Source organism: Diuraphis noxia, unplaced genomic scaffold (assembly GCF_037042655.1).
Source record: "Diuraphis noxia isolate RWA-SAM2 unplaced genomic scaffold, SU_Dnox_SAM2 contig0003, whole genome shotgun sequence".
NCBI classification, from domain to species: domain Eukaryota; kingdom Metazoa; phylum Arthropoda; class Insecta; order Hemiptera; family Aphididae; genus Diuraphis; species Diuraphis noxia.
In genome coordinates, this window is record NW_028301713.1 from 60398577 (window position 1) to 60421007 (window position 22431).

General features: G+C 27.1%; 4 protein-coding genes across 9 annotated transcripts; 3 read left to right on the forward strand and 1 right to left on the reverse strand.

The window, feature by feature from the left end:
- Window positions 1–1611: 1611 nt before the first annotated feature.
- LOC107164146 (THUMP domain-containing protein 1 homolog) lies at window positions 1612–8595 on the forward strand. 2 transcript variants are annotated; one of them, XM_015511857.2, is made up of 7 exons: window positions 1612–1804; window positions 1895–2097; window positions 7087–7248; window positions 7337–7447; window positions 7518–7606; window positions 7697–7935; window positions 8217–8595. In XM_015511857.2, the coding sequence occupies exons 2-7, from the start codon at window positions 1927–1929 to the stop codon at window positions 8354–8356; spliced, it is 912 nt and encodes a 303-aa protein (XP_015367343.1). In that variant the 5' UTR covers window positions 1612–1804; window positions 1895–1926; the 3' UTR covers window positions 8357–8595. The 2 variants fall into 2 exon arrangements, with proteins under 2 accessions (XP_015367343.1, XP_015367342.1); XM_015511856.2 differs by having other exon boundaries at window positions 1612–1789.
- Window positions 4926–6607, forward strand: Alg13 (Alg13 UDP-N-acetylglucosaminyltransferase subunit). Its single transcript, XM_089221768.1, has one exon. The coding sequence runs from the start codon at window positions 5248–5250 to the stop codon at window positions 5737–5739; it is 492 nt and encodes a 163-aa protein (XP_089077894.1). The 5' UTR covers window positions 4926–5247; the 3' UTR covers window positions 5740–6607.
- Window positions 7597–10342, reverse strand: Bug22 (cilia- and flagella-associated protein 20). Its single transcript, XM_015511860.2, has 3 exons — window positions 9689–10342; window positions 9332–9625; window positions 7597–7905 (listed from the first exon to the last, which is right to left on the reverse strand). The coding sequence occupies exons 1-3, from the start codon at window positions 9962–9964 to the stop codon at window positions 7879–7881; spliced, it is 597 nt and encodes a 198-aa protein (XP_015367346.2). The 5' UTR covers window positions 9965–10342; the 3' UTR covers window positions 7597–7878.
- A 172-nt stretch (window positions 10343–10514) lies between these two features.
- stau (double-stranded RNA-binding protein Staufen) lies at window positions 10515–20711 on the forward strand. Of its 5 annotated transcripts, none has more exons than XM_015511851.2 (13): window positions 10515–10754; window positions 11149–11311; window positions 14832–14986; window positions 15074–15281; window positions 15360–15549; window positions 15638–15707; window positions 15776–15971; window positions 16032–16201; window positions 16362–16691; window positions 16752–16895; window positions 16977–17231; window positions 19546–19644; window positions 19815–20711. In XM_015511851.2, the coding sequence occupies exons 2-13, from the start codon at window positions 11188–11190 to the stop codon at window positions 19956–19958; spliced, it is 2085 nt and encodes a 694-aa protein (XP_015367337.1). In that variant the 5' UTR covers window positions 10515–10754; window positions 11149–11187; the 3' UTR covers window positions 19959–20711. The 5 variants fall into 5 exon arrangements, with proteins under 5 accessions (XP_015367337.1, XP_015367339.1, XP_015367338.1 ...); XM_015511853.2 differs by having other exon boundaries at window positions 15074–15272; XM_015511852.2 differs by having other exon boundaries at window positions 10515–10750.
- Window positions 20712–22431: the final 1720 nt, after the last annotated feature.

Consider the following 22431-nt stretch of genomic DNA (forward strand, 5'->3'; position numbering starts at 1 on the left):
CTTTCCAAATTGAAGTTTATATCAAAGTTTATTTTTAATATTTTACTATTTATTGAAATATGTTATCAAGCTTAATTTACAATTATGAAAGAACATAATTTTAATAGTTTTATAATTCTAATCAGTCTGATACATGAATACTCTTTAATATATAGATATATCAATAATTTTAAGTATTCATTTTTAATTAAAACAAAATATAGGTAGATATGTTGCTATTTGAAATTTTTTGTATAATTATTTGAAATAAAAGCAAAAGAAAATATAGGAAGAAGAGAAAGAGTAAAATATAGATGAACTAATGGCAAGAAAATATCGGGTGAGTGTATAGGAGAAGTTAAAACAAGGGCTATTTGAAGGTGTAGGACCCTATATGATTGAGAGGGTCAGGCAAAAAAGAAGAAACAAAGTAACTTTAGTTTTGATAAAATGTATTAAAAATTTGTTGTTAATTAAAGTTTATTATATTACAGGAAAAATGACAGAATGAGGATACCAATCCTTTTAGGTAGTACTAAAGTTAGAAATCCGGAAAGAAGAGGGAGAAGTTATGTATTATTTTGTTTCAATAAAATTTAAAGTTTCTGTATGTTACAGAAAATACATCAGATGACACAAATCCTTCCAGTCAGTAATGAACATAGAATACAATTTTGAGGAAGTTTATTTAACATAATATATACCAGTGGCATTCTAGGATGGGAGGGTTGTGATCCCCTGACATTTTTATGTATGGGCTATGAGCCACTGAACTATCTTAAATTGCGTTATGAGCATAAATTATTTTCCAACATGCAAAATCTATAAATTAATTTTAAATAATTTAATTTTAAGATTTTAATCATAAACTTAATTTACCATACTCCTTTCTTACCATCAAATACTTACTGAAAATTAATTTTCTGCATATGCTTTATTTTCCCAAACCCATTAAAAATAAATAAATCTTGGTTACGCCACTTACATATGCTATATTAACTGCTGGTCTATCCATTCAATATTTATAAACAAATATTGGAGTTATCAATAAATCTAAACTTTGAAAAAAATAATTCTATTTCCTTAAGGTTTTTATAATATAATTAATTATTACAATTAATATTTTTCATAAAAACTAATAACTATTAAATGGAAGAGTTAATATAATATAGTTATTTCATATTTCAGACCATTATATTTCATTTGTATACTATATTTTTTAAATAAATAAATAAGTAAATAAAATCAACAGGTTTTTTAATGCTAAAAATGTATAAATTTATTGTCAATTAAACTGGCAGTTTAATTTTTTAAATCTGATTAGATGTAAGATTTAATTGTTAAACAATCAAAATTCAAAATGTGTATCATATAATATATACATGTTTATTTATATTAAAAATAAATATTTAAATGTTCAATAATTATGATACAAATAATCAATCCACATAACTGCTATTATTTCATACTTGACAAAGTGATATAAAATAAAATTATGCATTGGCGCCAAATGTTAAACAAAATTATAATGCCCAATATACCTATTCGCCATCTCGTTTTAACATTCTCGCTCAGGCAACATTGAGTGTAAAGACCTTGATAAGCTACAATCACCGTATTATCATTTATCAATAGTAAAGTGATCGTGCCGGAATAAATAAATTCAGCAGTTAACTTTTCGTTATTTCTTATTTCAGACTGAGATTTCCATCGTCTAGCAGTTTACTGCGTGCTTACGTCTTGTATATTTGTGTTCTTATTACTTGAATATTGTAAAATTAATTTCTATTTAATTTTTAAAGTAGTGTAGGTGAGTCTACGTAATGTATGCATTATAATTACAAAACCTAGAAAATAGCTCTGTTTTATAAATCATTTAAATTTTTTTGTTTTGATATTTGATTATTTGAACCAGTTATATAAACAAAAACAGAGTTTGTTAAAATCATGGCAGCTCGTCCGACTAAATCATATGGTAAAAAGAAGTATAACTTTAGGGACAATCGTTTTAATCTTCAACCAGATATGAAAGGATTTTTATGCACGTGCAATTATGGTGAAAAAGATTGTCAGAAGGAAGCGATAAATTTGTTAAGAGAATACAGCGAAGAAAAAGACGTAAGTTTGTTGTATTTAAATCGATTTTTAAGTATCGACAAGTATCGTAATTCACATTTTACTCTGATATTTTTGGTAACCATCATAATGATTAATAAAAATGTATATAAAAATAGAGAAAAGTTTCTTGAATGTGTTTTCTCATATAGTATTTATTTATTCGTTCTTGGATTCATATTTGTATACGTATACCATCAATAATTTAGTCATAGTTGCGTGTATTTCTTGAAGTGTTATACTTTTAAACGTATCATTGAATTCTATTTTTATTCGTTTATTACTACCTAATTCATATCATGTTATGTACCTATTAATTGGTAAAAATGAAATACAATAATAATAAGATAAAAATAACAATAAGTCAGTTGACTAGTTGGATGTCTTAGCAGGTTGTGCTGTATTCTGATTCGTTAATATTTTTATCGTTCCTCAATAATTTTAAAATTGTGTTATTAGTATAATTTATAGTGATGAAATTTCTAGTTAGGTAGTTGTTTAGTATTTTAAATATTTATTTCATATAAATTAAGGCCGAGTGACTGACTTGACATTTTGTAAACATTGTTAATATTGTCGTGATATAATATGTATGTTTAATTATATACCTAGCTCAGTATTATCGACTTAATTTCTAAAAGAAAAAATTTATATTTTATACCTTGCTCTAAGAATAATTTAGATTCCCTATCTTTATAAAAATAAATTAACGAAAAAAAAAAGAAACGAATAAAATCGTTCATGTACCTCTAAAAATTGAGATAAATTCTAATATATTTTAATTCACACAGAAAAATCTATGGTTCCTAAAAATCTAATGAAATCATTAGCCATGTTCGTTTTGACAAAAAGTGTACAATTTTTCAATTATAGTGTACGCTGAAGCGTTTGTTTTGGTAAATTTCAAGGTACACACTAAATTGTTTTTCTTAGAACATAATCGAGAATCCACAGAATACCGCTGTGAACGACTTCTCTGCCGTTATTTATTTTTCCGGTACAAAATTATTATAGGTAGCATCTTTAGTGGCGTTGGTACCTATTAACTCAATCTAATTGGTTTTTTATTTTTAAATATTAGTTACGTATTTATAACAAATTTATTCAATCTTAATAGTAATCCTTGTTTATTTTTGGTACTGCGGAGGTAGATATATTTTGAACTTTTAAGAATGTTTTTCAAAAACTTGACAGTTTTACACGATAAGACGATAGACACAAATCTGTGTGGTTGTGTCCTATGCATATTTTTGATTTTTCGTTTCCCCAGAATTATCGGTCGTGTGTTTAGTAGTTTACTGTTAATTATTGACTACGTATGAAAGGTCATAGACATATATTATATATCTATGGAAAGTGTATTGAAAAAAATATATCATGACTGAATACGATCATCAACTTTGCTTTTGCTGAAAAGATATAATGTATAAATTGTTTACAAAATAACAGAGGCACAATTTGATCAAAAATTTAAATTTAAATATTGTTTTCATTTGTTGTTTTTTTCAAAAATCCGAGACATTTTTAAAAACATTTAACATTAAAAAAAGTAGTGGCTCTACTTCATCTTACTATTTAATATTTATTATGTGGTGTACTACATAATAAAATAAAATAATTTTAAAACGGATTAAAATTATTTTAGTTTATTTTTAGAAATGATAAACCAACGAAGTACTCAAATTATTTTTATCATTGAAATATAACTAAATTCAATTCAGATTTTGATTAAATCTTCTGTTACAAAGTATTGACTAACGCATACTTAATAGGTCTATGTGACCACATTTGATCAAAATACGTTTTCGAACACTTTCTCCAAATCACAATAAAATTAACTATTGTCCACAGTGCCGGATTTAACCATTGTGCCGCCTTAAGCACAAAATAAATTTCCGCCTTTTAATATAAATATTTTTCTAGTCTAAAAAATGTTACTAAATCATACAATTATTGAATTTTTCTTTATAACTTAAAATTTTAATGATGAAAAATAAAAATATACAGTTGTTATAAAAATGCATACATATACATTCATATAAAAAAATTAATTATAAAAAATATTATATAAAATATGATAAAAAACATGGTAGTAATAAATACTTAAATAGTTAATTATTATATTCAAAATTAAATAGTTAATGTCTAGTACTCATCGTCTTTCTGCGCGACTTCTGAGTCGCAAAATCATCTATTATGGTATCGAAGTCCACTTTGTTCACTAGTTCAGTTTCAATTGCCAATAAACTCAAATGAAGTTAGTTTATCTCCTTCCATACTTGCTCTCAAATAATTTTTTACACGTTTTAACGTAGAAAAAGACCTCTCGGCTGAACAATTAGTTATTGCCATACATATAATATAATATAATAGAGCGATAAACTCTACGATTATGAAATTGAAAAACATAAAATATAAATATTACCACAATCGGCACAATCCCGTTGGTCTAAAAACATTTTATAATTAGTTGCATTTATTTTAGTAAAAATGTAATATTAAAAATTATTTGCGCCCTAAGAACTATCTTATAGTGTTTACTGGTAAATAGTAAATACGGCACTGATTGTCCATGATTCTATGTCACTATATATATATATATAATATAAATTTAATATTTATAAACATATATTATATTATTTTGTATAATTATATAATATTATCTATCTCGGTGATTGATCATAATGTAGTATTATCACTTTTAGTTGATAGTCACTGAGATAGATAAGAATATATTAATAAGAATATATTATTATCTATCTCAGTGTTGATAGTAAATACCACGACAATTATATCCATAGATAATACATAATTATCTATGATAATAATATCTTAAATCGTGGTTCATAGTTTCATACTAAATTAATTAATTAAGTAAATTAGTAAATTATAATTTATAAGTACTTAAAGCGTTTTTGTATAAATGAATTATTAATTCAGTTTACACTGTTTACGGTTTACTCTTCAATTGTAAATTCATAATAATTTTTAAACTAATGGAGTGTCGTCGTCAATAAAACATTAAAATCTTGTATACCTATAATATAACTTTACATCAAATTGAAATATTCATTATTTTAAATATACAACAAGTCCAAGTTTTCTACTGTTTATTACTTTGTGACATTTTATTTACCATCTGGAAACAACGAGATGTCTGCTAAATCAGTATTTGTCACTGTCGGTACCACTAAATTTAACGAACTAATCGATTCGGTCACTGACCATCATACTCTCAAAGCTCTGAAACATAATGGCTATACATCAATGACACTTCAAGTAGGAAATGGTACATATATTCATAAACCTTCTGATATAATGGACATCTCAAGTTATACATTTAAGCCAGATGTTGGCCCTGATATGATTAATAGTGATCTAGTAATAAGTCATGGAGGAGCTGGTTCCATAATGCAAGCATTAGACTATGGTAAACCGTTGTTAGTGGTAGTCAATGAAAAGTTAATGAACAACCATCAATATGAATTGGCAAAGAAATTATTTGAAGAAAAACGATTATATTACACAACTTGTGAAAACTTATGTGATTGTATTAAAAATTTAGATTTCAGCTTATTAAATTCAGTAAAAATAGATAATTCTAAAAAAATATGTAAACAAATTGAATGTTTTTTAAAAATATAAATACTTGTCTGCTTATTATATGTTGTACTTTAATAATATTTCTATAGATGTACTCCCAATTTCAAAATATGAACAGTATTAACTATTCATTATATATATATTTTTAAATCTGTTGGTATTTTTTTTATTATAAACAATTAACAATATCATTAATTTGTCTCCCTTCGATTATAATTCCTTAAATTTAAGGTAGTAATACAGATTAAATTAGCCTTGCTTATTCATATACAAATCATTTTTTGTGCTTATTTTCAAATTATATTTTATTAACTCGAAGATGATCCAACTTTAATTTTAAAATTTTTGTTGAATTACTGATATTTTAGTTTATTGATAAAAATAATCTTAATATTGAGGTGTGATTTTGTCATCAAATATGTTTTATATTAACATCAAATACAATATTGTTAAAACTTGTCTGATGATTAATTTAAAAATCTTTTTGTATGTTTGGTTAATCCAATACTATGCTCTAATATTCATTGAATATATAGATATGCACCTATAAGATGTTAATGTATACTTCGTCTTAACGGGAATGTATAAACCTGGAATATAGAAATTTAGACCATACACATTTGGACAGTGATGCCTGTGGGGACATTTGCTTGCTACGCTGCGTCTGGACAAAAAAAAAAATTTCAACTTGCTATGCAATAAGTAGGTGACAGGAAGATATTTGGGATATATCATAGTCCAGATTTCTATATTCCAGGGTTTTATGCGTTCCAGTCTTAACATATTGACTGTCAATAGTCACACGATATGTATTATTGACACTTCAAACATATTCTTCCATGTTATACCTAATTTGTACATATTATTTAACCTATAAATATATTAAATGAAACATTTATTTATTCAACAAGTTTTTAAATTAATACCTTGTTGGTAGCACCATAGAAAAGTTAATAATTAAAAAACTATTCATATACGGCCAGCATAATATGGCAATATATATGTATACTACCGCATAAGGCGTGGTAATAATGATCAACTAGGAAATCACTATTAGTATAAAATTTGAAAATCACAGATTCTCAAATGTGTATCAACTCAATATTTATAAGATATTTTTCAAAGAATAACCCCAGGAATGTATATTAATGAAAATATAAGTAAATTAAAAACTTCATTATCTTGATTCATATAAAAAGTCTAATAAGCTTAGTCAATAAATATTTTTTAAATACATAAACCTAATTTACTTTAGTTTGTAGGTTTAATTTTTTATATTTTATATCGCAAAGTATATCCTATAAATGGAGTCTGCAAATGTCTATTACAATTAATCATGCATTATTTTTGATAAGAATCATGAAATTTCTTAAATTGATTTTAATTTAGATTTCATCCAAAGATACAATTAGTACTGTAGAGGAATCTGGAGAAATAATGGACTCATTAGATGCCGAATTGGAAAGCTTGTCCAAAAAAGATAATGCTGATTGGAAAAAGTTCACACCGTCAGCTACAGGTGTAGGAAACTGTCTTTTCATCAGCACCACAGTAAGTTACTTATATTGTTGTGTTAAATTTAACCATCTAAACCAATATTCTAATAACCTATTACAAATTATTGCAAATTTAATGTTAGTTTGAAGATCCGTGTGACCTTATGTATAAAATACTCGAAGACATAGAAAGAACAAAAGTACAAAAGACAAAATTTCTTTTGCGCATGCTTCCAATTTTGGTTACTTGTAAAGTAATATAAAACCAAGCTTATTTTGTTATCGTATACTATAACATTGTTATTTCTTAACTTGTGTTCATAGGCTAACATAACATCCATAGCATCAGCCTGTACCAGTTTATTACCTAAATATTTTTCTACAGAACCAACAACATTTGCAATTATGTTCAAGTAAAAAAAATATTTATATTTAAATAAATTTTCCCACAAAAATGTTGAATAATGATTAATTTATAAAAAATCTGAATGTGTATATTATAGTCACAGGTACAACAATTCAGTGCCACGTGATAAGGTAATTGAAGAATTGGCCAATCAAGTGGTTAGTTTTGGACAGCATACTGTGGATTTATCTGGTGGAGCTAAAATGACTATTATTGTTGAGGTGGTTAAGTCTGTTTGCTGTTTGTCAGTAGTTAGAGATTATGGTCGCTTCTGCAAATTTAATCTACTCTCTGTCTGTGGTCGACCTGAAAAAAGAACAGTAGAAGGTGAAAATGGTAAACAATTTTACATATAAATATCATAAAAAATAATTTCTTTTTAAGAGGAATACCATAAGAAATCCAATTTTATAGGAAATAATGTAGTTATATTTAAACTTCAATAAATAAATAATATAAATTTAGAAGGTTTGAATAGTTTGGGTTTTTTCAACATGATATTGAATATAACATGTTGACTGAACAACTATCAAATGTTGTGTCTAGACATCTAGTATCATAAATAATTAAATAGTATTAAGAAATAAATAAATAAAATATTAATTTATTGTTTTAAGGTGACATTGAAAAAAGTTCTTCGCCTAAAATTAAAAAGGAAGAGGAAAACAACCAAGTAAAAGAAAATAATGAAGTGGAAAAAACGCCAAAGACAGAGAGTGAACCAAGGGAGGAAATTACTGAAACATCTGAAAATTAAATAGCTTTATTATTTATATTCATTTCCTTATTGAAATGTATGTAAGCTAATATTGTTAAGAAGTTAAATAACATTTTCTTTTATAAATTTTTTTTTTTATATGGTTAAATTGTATTTTCAGAAATTAAAAAGTAAATATAGATTAAATATTATTAAAAAATATGTAAGTAAAGCACTATTATTTCATTAAGCTATTTTCAGTAAATATATTCACTTTATTGTAGTGTATTGGACACTAATTCATATTTTTTTGTTTTACGTATGTTGCCTATAACCAATATTCTGACACTTTAAAATTTTAATAAAGTATTTATACTTTTTAAGCATGGAAAAAAAATTTTAGACTAGAATGCTAAGTTGTTAAAATAATTATTGTTAATTTTACTCTTTATATGAATTGGCCAATATTTATTCTTCCATATTATCAGTGTTTTAAACTATAATATAATATTATTATAATTTATTGTTTATAACTATATAGTTTATATCTTATTAGGATCAAATGTTTAGTAGATTTTCAAATACTCAATCATTTATTATAAATTATGCTTTGAAGTCAATGGTATGTAATATGGGGTTAAATTTTAGCTCAAATAAACCCTCAATGCTAGGTATAATTGCAATACCCATCTTAACAGAAGGACGGCTATATGTATACTTGTCAACTAAGCACTGAACAATCTTAATTTTTATTATTTTGTACTAGTCACTAATTGAAACAATTGGTTGCATTTTTAGAAAAATGTCCATTACTAATATGCAAATAATATATGGCTTATTAGTTTCATAAGAAAATTATTACTGGCTATGAAAAACTGACCAGCAGTAAATATTTACATAATCTGTTGAACATTATAAAGTAAAAATACCCAAGGTTTCATTTAAATCTATAAAAGTCATTTTCAAAACTATATTTAAAAAATTTAAATCTGATTTAGCCTTTATATACTATCAATGTTAGAATCAATAACTTACTTTACTTTGAACAGGTAAAAATAATTTAAATTCAGCGGGTAATTCGTCTTCAGAATATAATCTATCACTAAAATAAACTCTTCTGACTCTGCAATTGGCATGCAACTGCACTCTCAATGTTTCTACATATCCAGTTCCGTAAGCTCGTCTAGTGAAATCTGCTAGATTAAATTGTATCTGGTTCCAACCTTCGTCCAGACGCATAGGCATTGTACAAATGAATGGTTTAACTCTAGTTGTTGATTGATAATTACTGGCTCGAAATCTGCGTCTGATGTTCTTATCGTCAAGAATCTAAAAGAATAATATATTACTATAGAAATACAATACAATTTGAATTATAACTTTCTTTCCCACCTGCACTTCAAAAGTGAAATATTTCTTCATGTTTTTGACGATCATAATCAAGTATGGTAATTTGATACCAAGAGTTTTGGTTTTTTCGGCAGGGCATGTAATGTATGTCGTACTGATATTTGTGCCTACAATGTCCAATACCAATGATTGGATATCATTGTCAGTAATGCGTTTTATATGTCCATTTCTAACAGTTTTATCCCAGAGCTGCAAAGGCTTGCTGCCAATGCTGTAGAGTATAGACAAAAATCCGCTTTGGAATGTATTTTTGAACATTTTATTAGTTACACGAAATACGATTTTATCACTTGCGGAAAAGAAGTAAAGAAAAAATAAATAGTTTGATCAATGTTTAGGCAAATAGGACATAACTCAATAACTGTTGCTAAGGCAACATTTTGATAATGTTCAAATAGGTAGGCTTAGAGCCTAGATTAAAACAAAATAGTGAACTTGATACTCGGTCACGACACAATATTGTAACTAGGAAAAAAGACTGAATCTCTAAACGCCACTTAACGGTTTTTGAATTTCCTATACCTAAAACGTGTTGTATACATTCGATATAGTGTCATAAGTGTCGTTACTTTTACGAAATTATATGTTATAGTCTAATCGTAGGTAGGTATAAACTATAAACAGTATAAACTATAAATGTTTTTTGTTTTATTTTGAAATTCAGCCGACAATGATAAGTACTGATAAATATTGTATTGACCGCTGTAACCTTTTTGTAACAAGGTCGTGGTAAGTGATTTAATGTTGATATTTCTTTCTTATCTATCGTTAACGAACGCCTACACGGTTCCGCTGCAAAATCGAGTACTGCACTACAACAACTACTCACAGCTCACTATATACATGTTGTCAGTTACTGCTCAGTACCCGCCACTTAATCTACGACTCTCGTCAGACGCATACTGACGTACAGCTGCTCTGGTCCGTCTTCCGTTGTCGCCAATAATCTGTTGCGGGTTTGTCATTCGGTTAAATTTCGTCCGGACATCGACCGTGTACGTTTGAGTCTGTCTCGACCCTTTGCGATCGACATCGACGTCTGTTGTAAGTAAGTGTGAAAACCGTTATTGGGCGCGCCTCGCCAATACCCGGAGTCGCGTTGCTGGATAAACAACGGACACGAAGTAGGGCAGCGCCTCGTCGTGTGCTACTTACCGCGCGTTATAGGTCCTAGCCATACGGAGTGTTTATATCAAACGAGACGAACATTTTCATTTTTTTTTTAGACATCAACCAAACCCCGACACCCAAAGACCTATAACTATTGTAACCAGTAGCGTACACTTAATGAGTGTTTTGGGTGTTTAAACCCTTGCCTTTTTTTTTCACCCTGAAAATATTTTATAGTACAATAATATATATTATATACATCGTGTCCATTAGATATTTCTGTGTACGCCACTGATTGTAACGACAAGTGTTATGCGTTTTTCTCTGTGTAGGCTAAGCGGATTACATGCCACCGTGTTAGTGACAAGACGATGAAACGGTTAGTAGTGATTATTCATGTCCTACTGGTTGCTAGCTCTAGCGGATCAGTGTACAAAGACTTTATTGATTTAGAAGAGCTTACAGATATTTTTGGTTTGTCATACTGCGTTGAAGGTAATTTTCTATGACCATTCTTGGTTCTTCTATTTGTGTCTGCTGAGCTAAATGGCATTTGAAATTGCGGGATGTTATTTTTCAGTTGAACATTTGTGTGTTCTATATTGCTTGTATATTTTATGTTATCTCTTTTTTTTTTTTATTGGACCATTCTTTGGGTTATATTTTACAGTATTTATGATTTAATAACTCTTAATTTTTTTTTTGATTTCCAAATACAGTGAAACCTCTAAATACCGGACACTCTCAGTCGCATAAAAGTCGTCCGCTATTTGGAGGTGTCCCCTTTTAAGAGGATTTATTGTTGTTCATATTATTATCTTCATGGTTTATAGTTGTAGGTACCTCGTGTAAAACAAAAATTTATCTATAATTTTTCTAAAATTCATTAAATATTTAAAAATAGTGAATGGTTCAATATCAAAAAAATTGACTTGTATTTTGTGGTTTAAAATGTACTGCTGGGAAATTCATTTGTTTTTATTTTAAATATTCTTCAATTGATTTACATCTTAATTGTTGTACACTAGTTTTAAAATATATATCTGATCATTGGTTAAGAACCTACATACACTCAGTTCAGCAAAAGAACTCACCGCTGGCTGGTCAGTATTTGCTCTTCCGCTTGTCCCCATATGGGAACCGGTTTAAATAGATGAGTGACACAGAGAGATGCACAGAATATGTGCGTTCTCTCGCTGGACAGAGATTAGTTATTTTGTTTTTTGTGATCTGGTCAGTTCATCAAGCATATATTTTATAAACTTCACCATTCCCATCTGAGACATTTGGGTGCTATAATGCTTATGCTTGATTTATTCTAAACATATAAGAGTTTAACCATTTTGGGCAAATATGTATAAAAACCAATTGGGTATTAGGTTTGAAAGAACCATTTAATAATTGAAAATGTTTTACCTGCATATTGTGTTGTCACCTGTCTTAAAAGTGTGTAACATAGCAAATTTTACACTCAGCAGATCATATTTAGCTCCATTAGTTTAAAATGTTGAGTGATTTAAATTGATTATAAAATTAAAGGTAATATTATTGTTATCTAGGGCTTCTCATAGGTTTTTTTATCATATTTTAATTTTAAAGTGAGATGAGTATTTTATAATTGTAAATTGTTTGTATATCTTAAAATACTCATAACTCGATTTAAAATTAAAATATAATAAAAAGATTATGAGAAGCCCTAGATAATATTGTTATCTTTAATTTTTATAAGAGGTCAATTCACTCTAAATTTTGAACTAATGTAGCTAAATTGATCTGCCTAGCGTACAATTTGCTATTTTACGAACATGTAAGACGGAGATAACACATGCGGGTACAGCTTCCTATTAATGTAAACATGTAACATTTTATTGCATAAAATACATCATAAAACGTATTTTATATTTAATATTATTTAAAGAAACTTTATTTATTGTGAATATACCTACCTAATTTTAAGCTATTGTTTCAGTTAATCGTATAGGTAATGAAATTGTTTGGTATTTTGACATTAGCTTGTTTTTAATAAAATAGTAGTACCTATCTATTTTATTAAAAATAAGCTATTTCTCTATCTCTAAAATGTTAAATGTTTCTTAATTAATTATTTGATAAAATTGAAGAATATTAATTTGTACCTATTAGTGGTGATTATTTTTAATTTTTTCATTGATTTGTTTAAATTGACAATTATTATAGATATCTATTTTCTTATCTATATAGTAAATATTCAGTATTCGTCCATATCTGTATTCCGTATGTCCTAATACATCATTTTGACTTGGTTATAATAATTTTCTAACATTACAGTTTTATAAAATTCATCATTACAATAGTCAGTCTAATAATAAATTCAATTTAATTATACTGTGGTTCATTATTTAATTATGATATTAATCTTTAACTAATATGCGAAGTTGGTCTAGGTATTTTAGTGTAGAGACCTCTATATGCATTTTGATTATTTTGAATACAATTTTACTATATTACAGTCTAATGCTTCTAGAACTGTGTCTTATGTATAAGTGCTAGGTATTTTATAATACCACCACATTTAGGTTTTCTAAATAATAATCTGATTTATAATTGATACAAACTGTCGAACGATCTGAATAGACTAAAATTGTTGATTCAGAATGGATGGTTATTAATCTGGTTTAATTCCATCTAAAAAATTTGATTATCACCCAGATTGAGTGAATATTGGATAGTACATAGTTTATTATGATTTTGTTTTTGAACTTTCAATATTTTTTTGCGATATAATTGATATATCTGTAGTTGTTTAAAAAATAGATTAAGGTGAGTGTTATGATTATGAATAAACATTATTAAATCAACAAGTGTTGTATTTATGAGGATGATGTAACAAAATGTACTGTTTTGGTTATTGTTCTCTCCTAAAACCCTTATTTTATATTTCCATCATATATAAAATTTAGGGAAAAATCACCAACTGTCAAATTCAAATAACAAAACTTATAGAGCTTTAACTCATTCTAAACAAAAGTTAATACAAAAAAATAATTTTTTAAGATTGTAAAACCTTGTTTTCAAGTTAAAATATTAAAAAAAAATAAAAATACATGTAAGTATTAGATCATAATATCCAACATGATGTCATCAAAATATAAATATAAATTCTGTCTTTTAAATATGATTGGTTGTTTTAATTTAAAGTAAACAAAATGCAAAATGCACTGTCATGGAAATAAAAAGAAAAATGTTATCTATTAGAGATATAAAAAACATAAATAATATTGTGTATATAATATATTATGTTGCTTTTCTGCTTGAATTATATTTATTGGTATAACATCACTAACAATTAATTATTTATCGTTGACATATTTTTGTATTTTATTGCTTTTCTTTAATCAACTTTAATGATAAAGCTAATAGTCTATAGCTAGACTCACTGTTGAATATTATAGATTACTAATAAATTGATATTTTATTTATTATCAAATAGTATTAGCAAAAAAGTAAAAACATATTATATACAGTAAAACGTTGGTATCTCATTGGTTTATGTGTATAGAAATTTTTTCTTTCCCTATAATTAATTTAGATATTTTCAATAACCTTGGAAATTTGAAGTTCATTATGTCAAATATTTTATCTTGTTTCCTCGTGACTTCAATATAACGGGATTCCACTGATTTCATAAAACAAAATACTGATATTTAAAGTAAAAGTAGTACTTATAATAAGTATGTGAAAAAAGTAAAAACAATTAAAAAATGACGAACCTTTACTTTTATTTAGTATGTAGACAAAATAATAAAAAAAATTCAAATTAAGGGGTAATGTAAATATAATATGTTTATTTTTCTATAATAGTCCATGTTTAAATTGTATTTAAAAATATTTGTGATAGGTAATTCTAATATCAATTACTTTTATATTATAAAAATGTAATATTGAATTTTTAAATGTTAATTTACGTATTCAATTTTGGGTGTACTATCTAAATTATTTATGTTGTATAACTAATAACCATAGTGTAATTTTACAGGCTATCTGATGGCTAGTATACTAAATTCAGATAGAAATTCATATTCACAATTGAATTCTTTGTTACAAAATGATTATTCAGCAGAAAATAGTACATCCATAGATAAAGACAAAACCCCTATGTGCCTTGTAAATGAGTTAGCAAGATTTAATAAGGTACCGATTAGTTGTTTATTTTAAAAGTGCATTCACTTTTTGTTTGATAGTATAAATTACTTATATATTTATTTGAATTCTTAACAGATCAAGCATCAATACAAGCTAACTAATGAACAAGGACCACCACATAAAAAAAAATTTACTGTTACTTTGCAGTTAGGAAATGAAGAGTATAATGCAGATGCAATGAGTATTAAAAAAGCTCAACATGCTGCGGCTGCTCTTGCTTTATCAAAAACTAGTTACAACCAACCACAAACTAAAATGAAATTAAAAACTTCTGGTCATTATAGTAATACAAATTATACTGTTAAAAATATTGTTTATAAAATGACTTAACATTTATTCGTACATTTTTTTTTATTTATAGATAATATTACTCCAACTGTAGAGCTAAATGCATTGGCAATGAAACGTGGAGAACAAACAGTGTATACAGTAGTTGAAACACCTCAATATTTACCAACACCACAACCTCCCAGCCAGTTTAATAATTTCAGACCAGAAATTTTTTCACATACAAGAACGGCTGGACCTTATAATAACTTCAATAATATAGTGTAAAAAAATTTTCTGATTAAATACAATATTTATTAAATTTGATAAATGAACATAAAAGTTATTTTAATTGCGTTTGATTTATTACAGTACTAGAGGCGGACCACGATGTATGCCATATGTACCAAATTTTTATAACACACGTTTCAATGTTTCACAGGTTATTTTTGTTACTAAATACATAATTATTTTTATTATGAATGCATTTATTAATTTTTATTTTCATAGGTTCCTCCACCTAATAACTTTATTAAGCCTGAAGTCAAACCTGTAGGCATTTATAAGGTTAAACTTCAAATTGGTAAACATGAGTTTATTGGACATGGTAATACAAATCAAGCAGCAAGACATGATGCTGCATTAAAAGCTTTAACACAAATTAAAAATGAAGAAAAAAATGAAAACATCAAAGAAGTTTTGAAATGTATGTTTAAAATGTAATTAATATTTTTTTGTTAATTATAAAATTTTATAATTTTAATAGCGGGTGATTCAAAATCTGTGATTTCGCAAGTTTATGAAGTAGCTCTAAAAATGAAGTTACCTATTAAATTTGAAGTTTTGAAAGAAGATGGGCTACCTCACATGAAAACCTACATCACCAAATGTACAGTTGGCACTTACAATGCCACTGGTGAAGGAAATGGAAAAAAAGTAATATTTTTGTACTTTAACTTATGTTATTTACCTCAATTATTGACATTTTACTCTCACAAATATGTTCTTAAACAAATATTATTGCTTAGTACTATAATTTATTATATGTATATTGTATACATATATTTAGAAAAATTATTGTTTTATTATATTATAGATTTCTAAACGTCGTGCAGCAGAAAAAATGCTACAAACTTTGAAAGAAGCAAATGAATCTCTTTTAGAAGATGATAATAGTTCACCAACACTACCATTGCCAACTAAGAATCGTTATAAAATGCCTAGGAAAAAAAATAAGAATCTAATCAAGGAAACAAAACCAAATTCTGAAAATATAGAACCGGTGGATGTTAATTTTAAAACAGAGGATACTGATCCAGTTGCTAAACTTTTTAAAATACAGGCAACAAAAAAAGAAAAGGAACCACAATATGTTCTAAAGGAAGATATCATACACACAAATCGCAAAAAAGAATTTATTTTTGAAGTAAGTTTGTTCATAATAAAAAATTGTAGTTCATTATTGATTATGTTTTATTGATTTTAGGTCTCAGTTGGACAGAATTCTGCATTGGGCAAAGGACCTAATAAAAAAGATGCTAAACGTAATGCAGCTGAAAATCTTTTAGTGGAAATGGGTTACGAGAGTGAACTTAAAAAACGTTCTATTAAAAATAATGATCTACCTTTGGTAAATTCTGATGTTATGATGGCAAATGTTTAATAACATAAACAATAAGTAATTACTAATTTTTTAATTGACTAATTTTAGGCAAGTCATGAAAACAAAGCAAATATTGACAGTCCACGAAAAAATGGACGGCAAATTGCTCCTGGTGTTTTACTTGTATCATCAGAAACATCAATAGCTAATAAACCTATTCAAGGAAACGATGGAATTCCTTTGGTGTCAGTTGCAAGTAACATGGCCAATGATTTCTCAGTTATTAATTTCCAGCCAACTAAACAATTGGATTACTTTTCACAAATGTTAGGTTTTAAAGTGCAGTATTCGGAGTTCCCAAAGGTTAGTATTTAACTAAAATATCAATCTATTTTTTATCTGAAGAATATAGGTAGCCACTAGTAGCATTTATTATAATATTTGCGAATAACTTCATTATATGGAATTGGCTAATAAGTCTTGGATTTCAAAAAAGATGAGTTTCTCAGCCTATTGTATATTTGGTAACATCAATTTAGAATAATTTCAGTTTTCAAATTTTATCAGTCACTATTGGTATTTTATGTCGACTAACTAAATAATACAAATAACCCAAACTATATAGAAATTAAATATTTCTAGGGTTCTTTAAATTCCTTAGTGTAGGATGTATTAAATTCAAATTCAATAATAGATCAGCCAGGAAGTGTTACCGCTGGGTGATTACTTAATCATGCCAACCATGCCAATATGTTATATAAATCATCATATTACATGCTTATTGTGAAATTTATTTATAGATTGTATGTTTTAAAAATAAAAAATAATAAATCATTGTGTAATCTGAACTTAATTTAGATGCATGACAAATTAGATAGGTATCATCACAGTTTTTTGATACGCATTCTCCACTCTTTACTTCACCTTTATCGTAGTTCTCCACATCTTATTTGCTGTCAATCATATACATACATATATAACATAGAATAAAATCAACCAATGAGAAGTGGAGAACTACGACATCGGCCGGAGGTGAATGATGCGCATACTGAGCAAAACTAGTAATACTGTGATGATACCTATCTAATTTGTCATGTTTAGATGTATGAAATTACTACATAAGTACTTTTTATCTTGGTTTCTATGGGTAGATATTCTACCCAAAAAAATTGTCCCAGAATAAGATAATAAAAATTTAAAATACTATCATTGTTAAATAAACCAATACATTCTATAATTTGTTTTGAATCTAAAATAAATGTGAATGATAATTAATATCCTATCCAATATTGAACATATACATTTTTAGAATCATTTAAAATGTAAATAAGTCGACTAGAAACTTGACAAATATATACTTTTTATTTATCTACTTAGCTTCAATAATAAGTCTTATGGCAACATAGAAAATTTAGTTAATGGTACGAGGCATGTATTTAAAGTAAAGTCTCCAAGGCCACCATATCGCTGTAAGTAGCGATAGATAAAATCCAGCAACACTGTTGTATACGTGTAGTCCCCCTCCACCAATCGACACCTGGCAGAGCTCATTGGAACTCTCAGTCTCGACCTAGCAGCCAGTTTGCGATGGAGGTTCTGATTGTCGCTCTCGCCAGTTGCGAGTTACGTTCAGTCATTAAATCAAAGAAATTCCATCTATAGAAATTCATTGTTAATTGGAAGAAGTGTATGGTGAGAAATGTATGGATGTGAAAAACGTTTGAAAATGGTGTAGAGAATTTTATGCTGGCAGTATACTCCACGACGAGGAACGCAGTGGAGGGCCGTCATATTCAGACAAAACAGTGCGGAAAGTTGAGGAGCTTGTGCTGGAAGATCACAGGTTGACTCTCAATAAATTGGCTAAAAAACTTCAAGAAGTGTCTAGTAGAGACTATTCATTCAATTTTGGTGAATAATCTGCAATACCAAAAATTGTCAGCTAGGTGGGTCCCGAAAATGCTTAACCCAGAGTACAAAGTGAAAGTGTCCTATATGCCCAAAACTTTCTCACCAGTTTTTAAGAGGAAGGGGAAGAGTTTCTTGATTCTGTTGTCACAAGAAATGAAACATGGGCTCATTATTACACACTGGAGATGAAGCAGCCGTCGAAATGATGAAGAGGTTCATGAAGTGGTCATTTCGTTCCGGTGTGAAGCAAGAGATCATGGTTTGAGGAAGGGATACAACATTTTTTAGTATGAATGAGGAAGCTCATTGAAGTGAATGACGATTACATAGTAAAATAGCTTAGATTTCAAGCTTTACAGCAATGTATTAAACTTTGTAAATATTTAACGCGAAAAAATAAATGGAGACCTTACTTTAAATACACGCTTCGTATATTGACATAAATATATAATAATACCATGTATTATAGGTTGCATTTGTATAATTAATGAGTGAATTGATTTTTATCTTAAAATATCAACTTTGGAATGGTTAACATTTCTACTTGTGTTATGTCATTACCTAGTACTTTTGAAAATATTAATTTATTAACATTTTATAAACTACTAATTCATTGGATCTATAAAAGTGTACATTAATGCTACAGGCTATTGCAGTAATAAATTATGTCTATTTTATGTGTTTGTGATATTGAATCTATTTTCTTGTAACTTATTAAAATAGTTAATATTTTATTTCTATTCTTATAATACCAATATCATTTTAGGGGAACCACAAAGATTACCTGACATTAGTATCCCTTTCGACGATGCCCCCGCAGATCTGCCAAGGATCTGGTTCTACTTTGGAAAATTCTCGTAACGCTGTGAGTATATATTGTTATACTTAATATATATAACAAATAGTTTTATCAAGAAACTAAATAGTAAATTATGAACAAAAATATTCCTATTAATTATTTTAATACCCAAAAATTTGATTTTGACAAAAAAATTACTTTATTATTAGTTTATGATTTTGTTTCATGTTCTTTAGGCTGCATTGAATGCCATCAGTTCCTTGGTTAATCTTAATATACAAACAAATCAGCAAACAGAGCCAACACAACAAGGTCCTGTAAATGGATTTTCTATTCAGCAAAATCATTACAATAATAATCCTATAACTAGGCTTAGTTAATCATTCACCTTTCTCGGATACATATTAGTTATGTTTATTTGTTTATTTAACTGGTAAAAATGTAGTTTCTATGATATTTGTTAAATTTGTTATTTTAAAAAATATCAGTTTTAACTGATTTTTATTTGAAAGAGTGAGTACTTTTAAAAATAATTTTTTATCATTATATGATGAAATATTTTTTAATTTTTTAAACTATGTTTTGGCCACTTAAGTAAAAATAATTTTTATTGACTCATATTTATGATTAATAAGCCTTTTTTGTGTATTAATATAACACAATTACTTATCTGAGTATGCAATTTCTATAATGTTTATAACTTTTTGTCACATTATTAATTTTTTTTTTTATATTATAAGAACTTTGATTCTTAACTTTTTTTCATGCTTATATTCGTTACAATTCTTATTTTTAGTATAACTTGAATCATATTGATTTATGTAAGTATATACAGTATTCTTTATTTTATTTTATTTTTTAATTTTCTATTAGGTGTAATGTTCCAAATATATTTTAAAATGCAAATTTGAATTGTTATCACTATGGTTATTACTTATTGTGCATTAATGCGTTTGTCTTTGAGTATAATATTTGCTACAGATAAATACAAAAATATTACATTTGCGTTTATTTTATCATGCATTGTGGCTATTATGCTTTTATGATGTTTGTAAATTGTTACTATCCTCTTTTAATTTTTTTAGTTTTGCTTTTAGTGAAAAAACATTAAATAAAATTTAAAATTCAATGTATTTTCATTTTTTATTTGACATTTAAAAACAGTATTCACACCATAGATATCAACCTATATCATTGGTCTTTGATCCACACAATATCTTTTCAACATAAGGTTTATGTTATACAATGGCTAGATGCTAGACTATGGTTTTAACTTTTTTTGAATACAGTACACTCAAGACTCGATCATATCAAAACTATTTACTGCACACAAATTCACAATACTTTATTTAAACTGAAGGAGTTACGCTGTTGTATAGTACAGTTTTAGTCTGCCTCTTCATTGAGTTGGTCACTATTAAGGATGTATGATATTCAATTTTAATGATCAAGAAATTAATGAATACATAAAAACATTAAAAACCATTCTGAGTGGAAACTTTTTATCAACATTTATTCCTTAAGATATTTTATACATTTTTTATTTTACAATAAGTAATTTATTTTTATATCATTTAGTAATAATTTTAGAAATTATTGCTGTAATATTACTTATTGCTGTAATATTGACTAATAAGTGAATAACTTGCATACCTTAGCACAAATAAGATTATTCTGTAAATAACTTAAAGTTAATCCAAATACTTTCAAAATTCCATTGTGTATATTGTATTTGTAATGATAATTTAAGTAATACTGAAATAGAATCTGTGGTTAATATCATGAATAACAACAAAATAAGTATAACTAATACCTAATCAAAAGCGTAAAATTTTATAAATAGGTAACCAATTTAATTGAACTAAAAATTTAAAATGTCTATTAAAAATTGTCTATGTTTTTAAGTTTCTGTGAAGAGGTCTCTGAATTTGACATGGCAATGTTAATTTATAAGCAATTAAAGATTTTCTCACACATCTATAGTATGTGCACTGTGCAGTGTGCAGATACAAAGTACAAGGGTTGAAAGTACCAGTACTACTATACAACCATTGTCAGAATGACAAGTAAATAGAATAATTGTTTTAGATACAAGCAGCCCTTGATTTGAGTGGGATGGAGCTGAGTCTCCTTTTTCTGAGCATATATCCATTCTATTTCTATTATTTTTTTTTGAAACAGAATGCTGGGATCCGGGAACACCACCTTTACTAGTGGATTAACAAATTGTCAGTTTTTCTGATGCAAAAATAATATAAATTTTGAAGCCATAATATTTTTATTCTGTACCTACAAAAAAAATATTAATTGTTAAAATTCTTTGTAACCACAGCTTATAACAATAAAATACAGTGATAACAGTTTTGGAATTTTAGTATGGAAGTTGGTTCATATAACATTTATGGACCTTGTTTTATACAAAATTCAATAATTGACCATTTTAATGTTGAAAAACCAAGGGTTTTCCTTACCTGAATAGGATCGATCAGGATTCCTGATGCTTCAAAAGTATATATAAACAAAATTTAATATCGATAGGTAGCATATATGTTAGTACCTTCATGTATTTTATGAAGCAAAAAAATAATATTAAATTTATATTTATTGTATTTTGTTTTAAACTGGAGACGCAGTATATTTTAAAAACAATTGAAAGCAAAATAAAAAATGATTAGAGATTGGTATAAGATAGAACGTAAACCATTTATTTTATTGCATTAATTGAAGAATTATATAAAACAATTATGAGGACAGATTTTCTTTTTAGTAGATCTTAAAATTCTGATAGTAATTTTCATTTCCTTATACCTCCTTATCCAGAATAATAAGTGAAGCATTTTTACTGCTCCAAAC

What these genes read in the sequence shown, in the direction of transcription:
- LOC107164146 (XM_015511857.2), top strand. Translation starts at nt 1,927, where the DNA reads ATGGCAGCTCGTCCGACTAAATCATATGGTAAAAAGAAGTATAACTTT. An exon ending in AATACAGCGAAGAAAAAGAC is followed by an intron (nt 2,098 to 7,086) that starts GTAAGTTTGTTG and finishes ATTTTAATTTAG; the next exon opens with ATTTCATCCAAAGATACAAT. An exon ending in ACATTTGCAATTATGTTCAA is followed by an intron (nt 7,607 to 7,696) that starts GTAAAAAAAATA and finishes TGTATATTATAG; the next exon opens with TCACAGGTACAACAATTCAG.
- Alg13 (XM_089221768.1), top strand. Translation starts at nt 5,248, where the DNA reads ATGTCTGCTAAATCAGTATTTGTCACTGTCGGTACCACTAAATTTAAC.
- Bug22 (XM_015511860.2), bottom strand. Translation starts at nt 9,964, where the DNA reads ATGTTCAAAAATACATTCCAAAGCGGATTTTTGTCTATACTCTACAGC. An exon ending in ATTTCACTTTTGAAGTGCAG is followed by an intron (nt 9,626 to 9,688) that starts GTGGGAAAGAAA and finishes TTATTCTTTTAG; the next exon opens with ATTCTTGACGATAAGAACAT. An exon ending in TTTTACCTGTTCAAAGTAAA is followed by an intron (nt 7,906 to 9,331) that starts GTAAGTTATTGA and finishes TTCTTTTTTCAG; the next exon opens with GTCGACCACAGACAGAGAGT.
- stau (XM_015511851.2), top strand. Translation starts at nt 11,188, where the DNA reads ATGAAACGGTTAGTAGTGATTATTCATGTCCTACTGGTTGCTAGCTCT. An exon ending in AATAACTTCAATAATATAGT is followed by an intron (nt 15,550 to 15,637) that starts GTAAAAAAATTT and finishes GATTTATTACAG; the next exon opens with TACTAGAGGCGGACCACGAT. An exon ending in CATCAAAGAAGTTTTGAAAT is followed by an intron (nt 15,972 to 16,031) that starts GTATGTTTAAAA and finishes TAATTTTAATAG; the next exon opens with CGGGTGATTCAAAATCTGTG.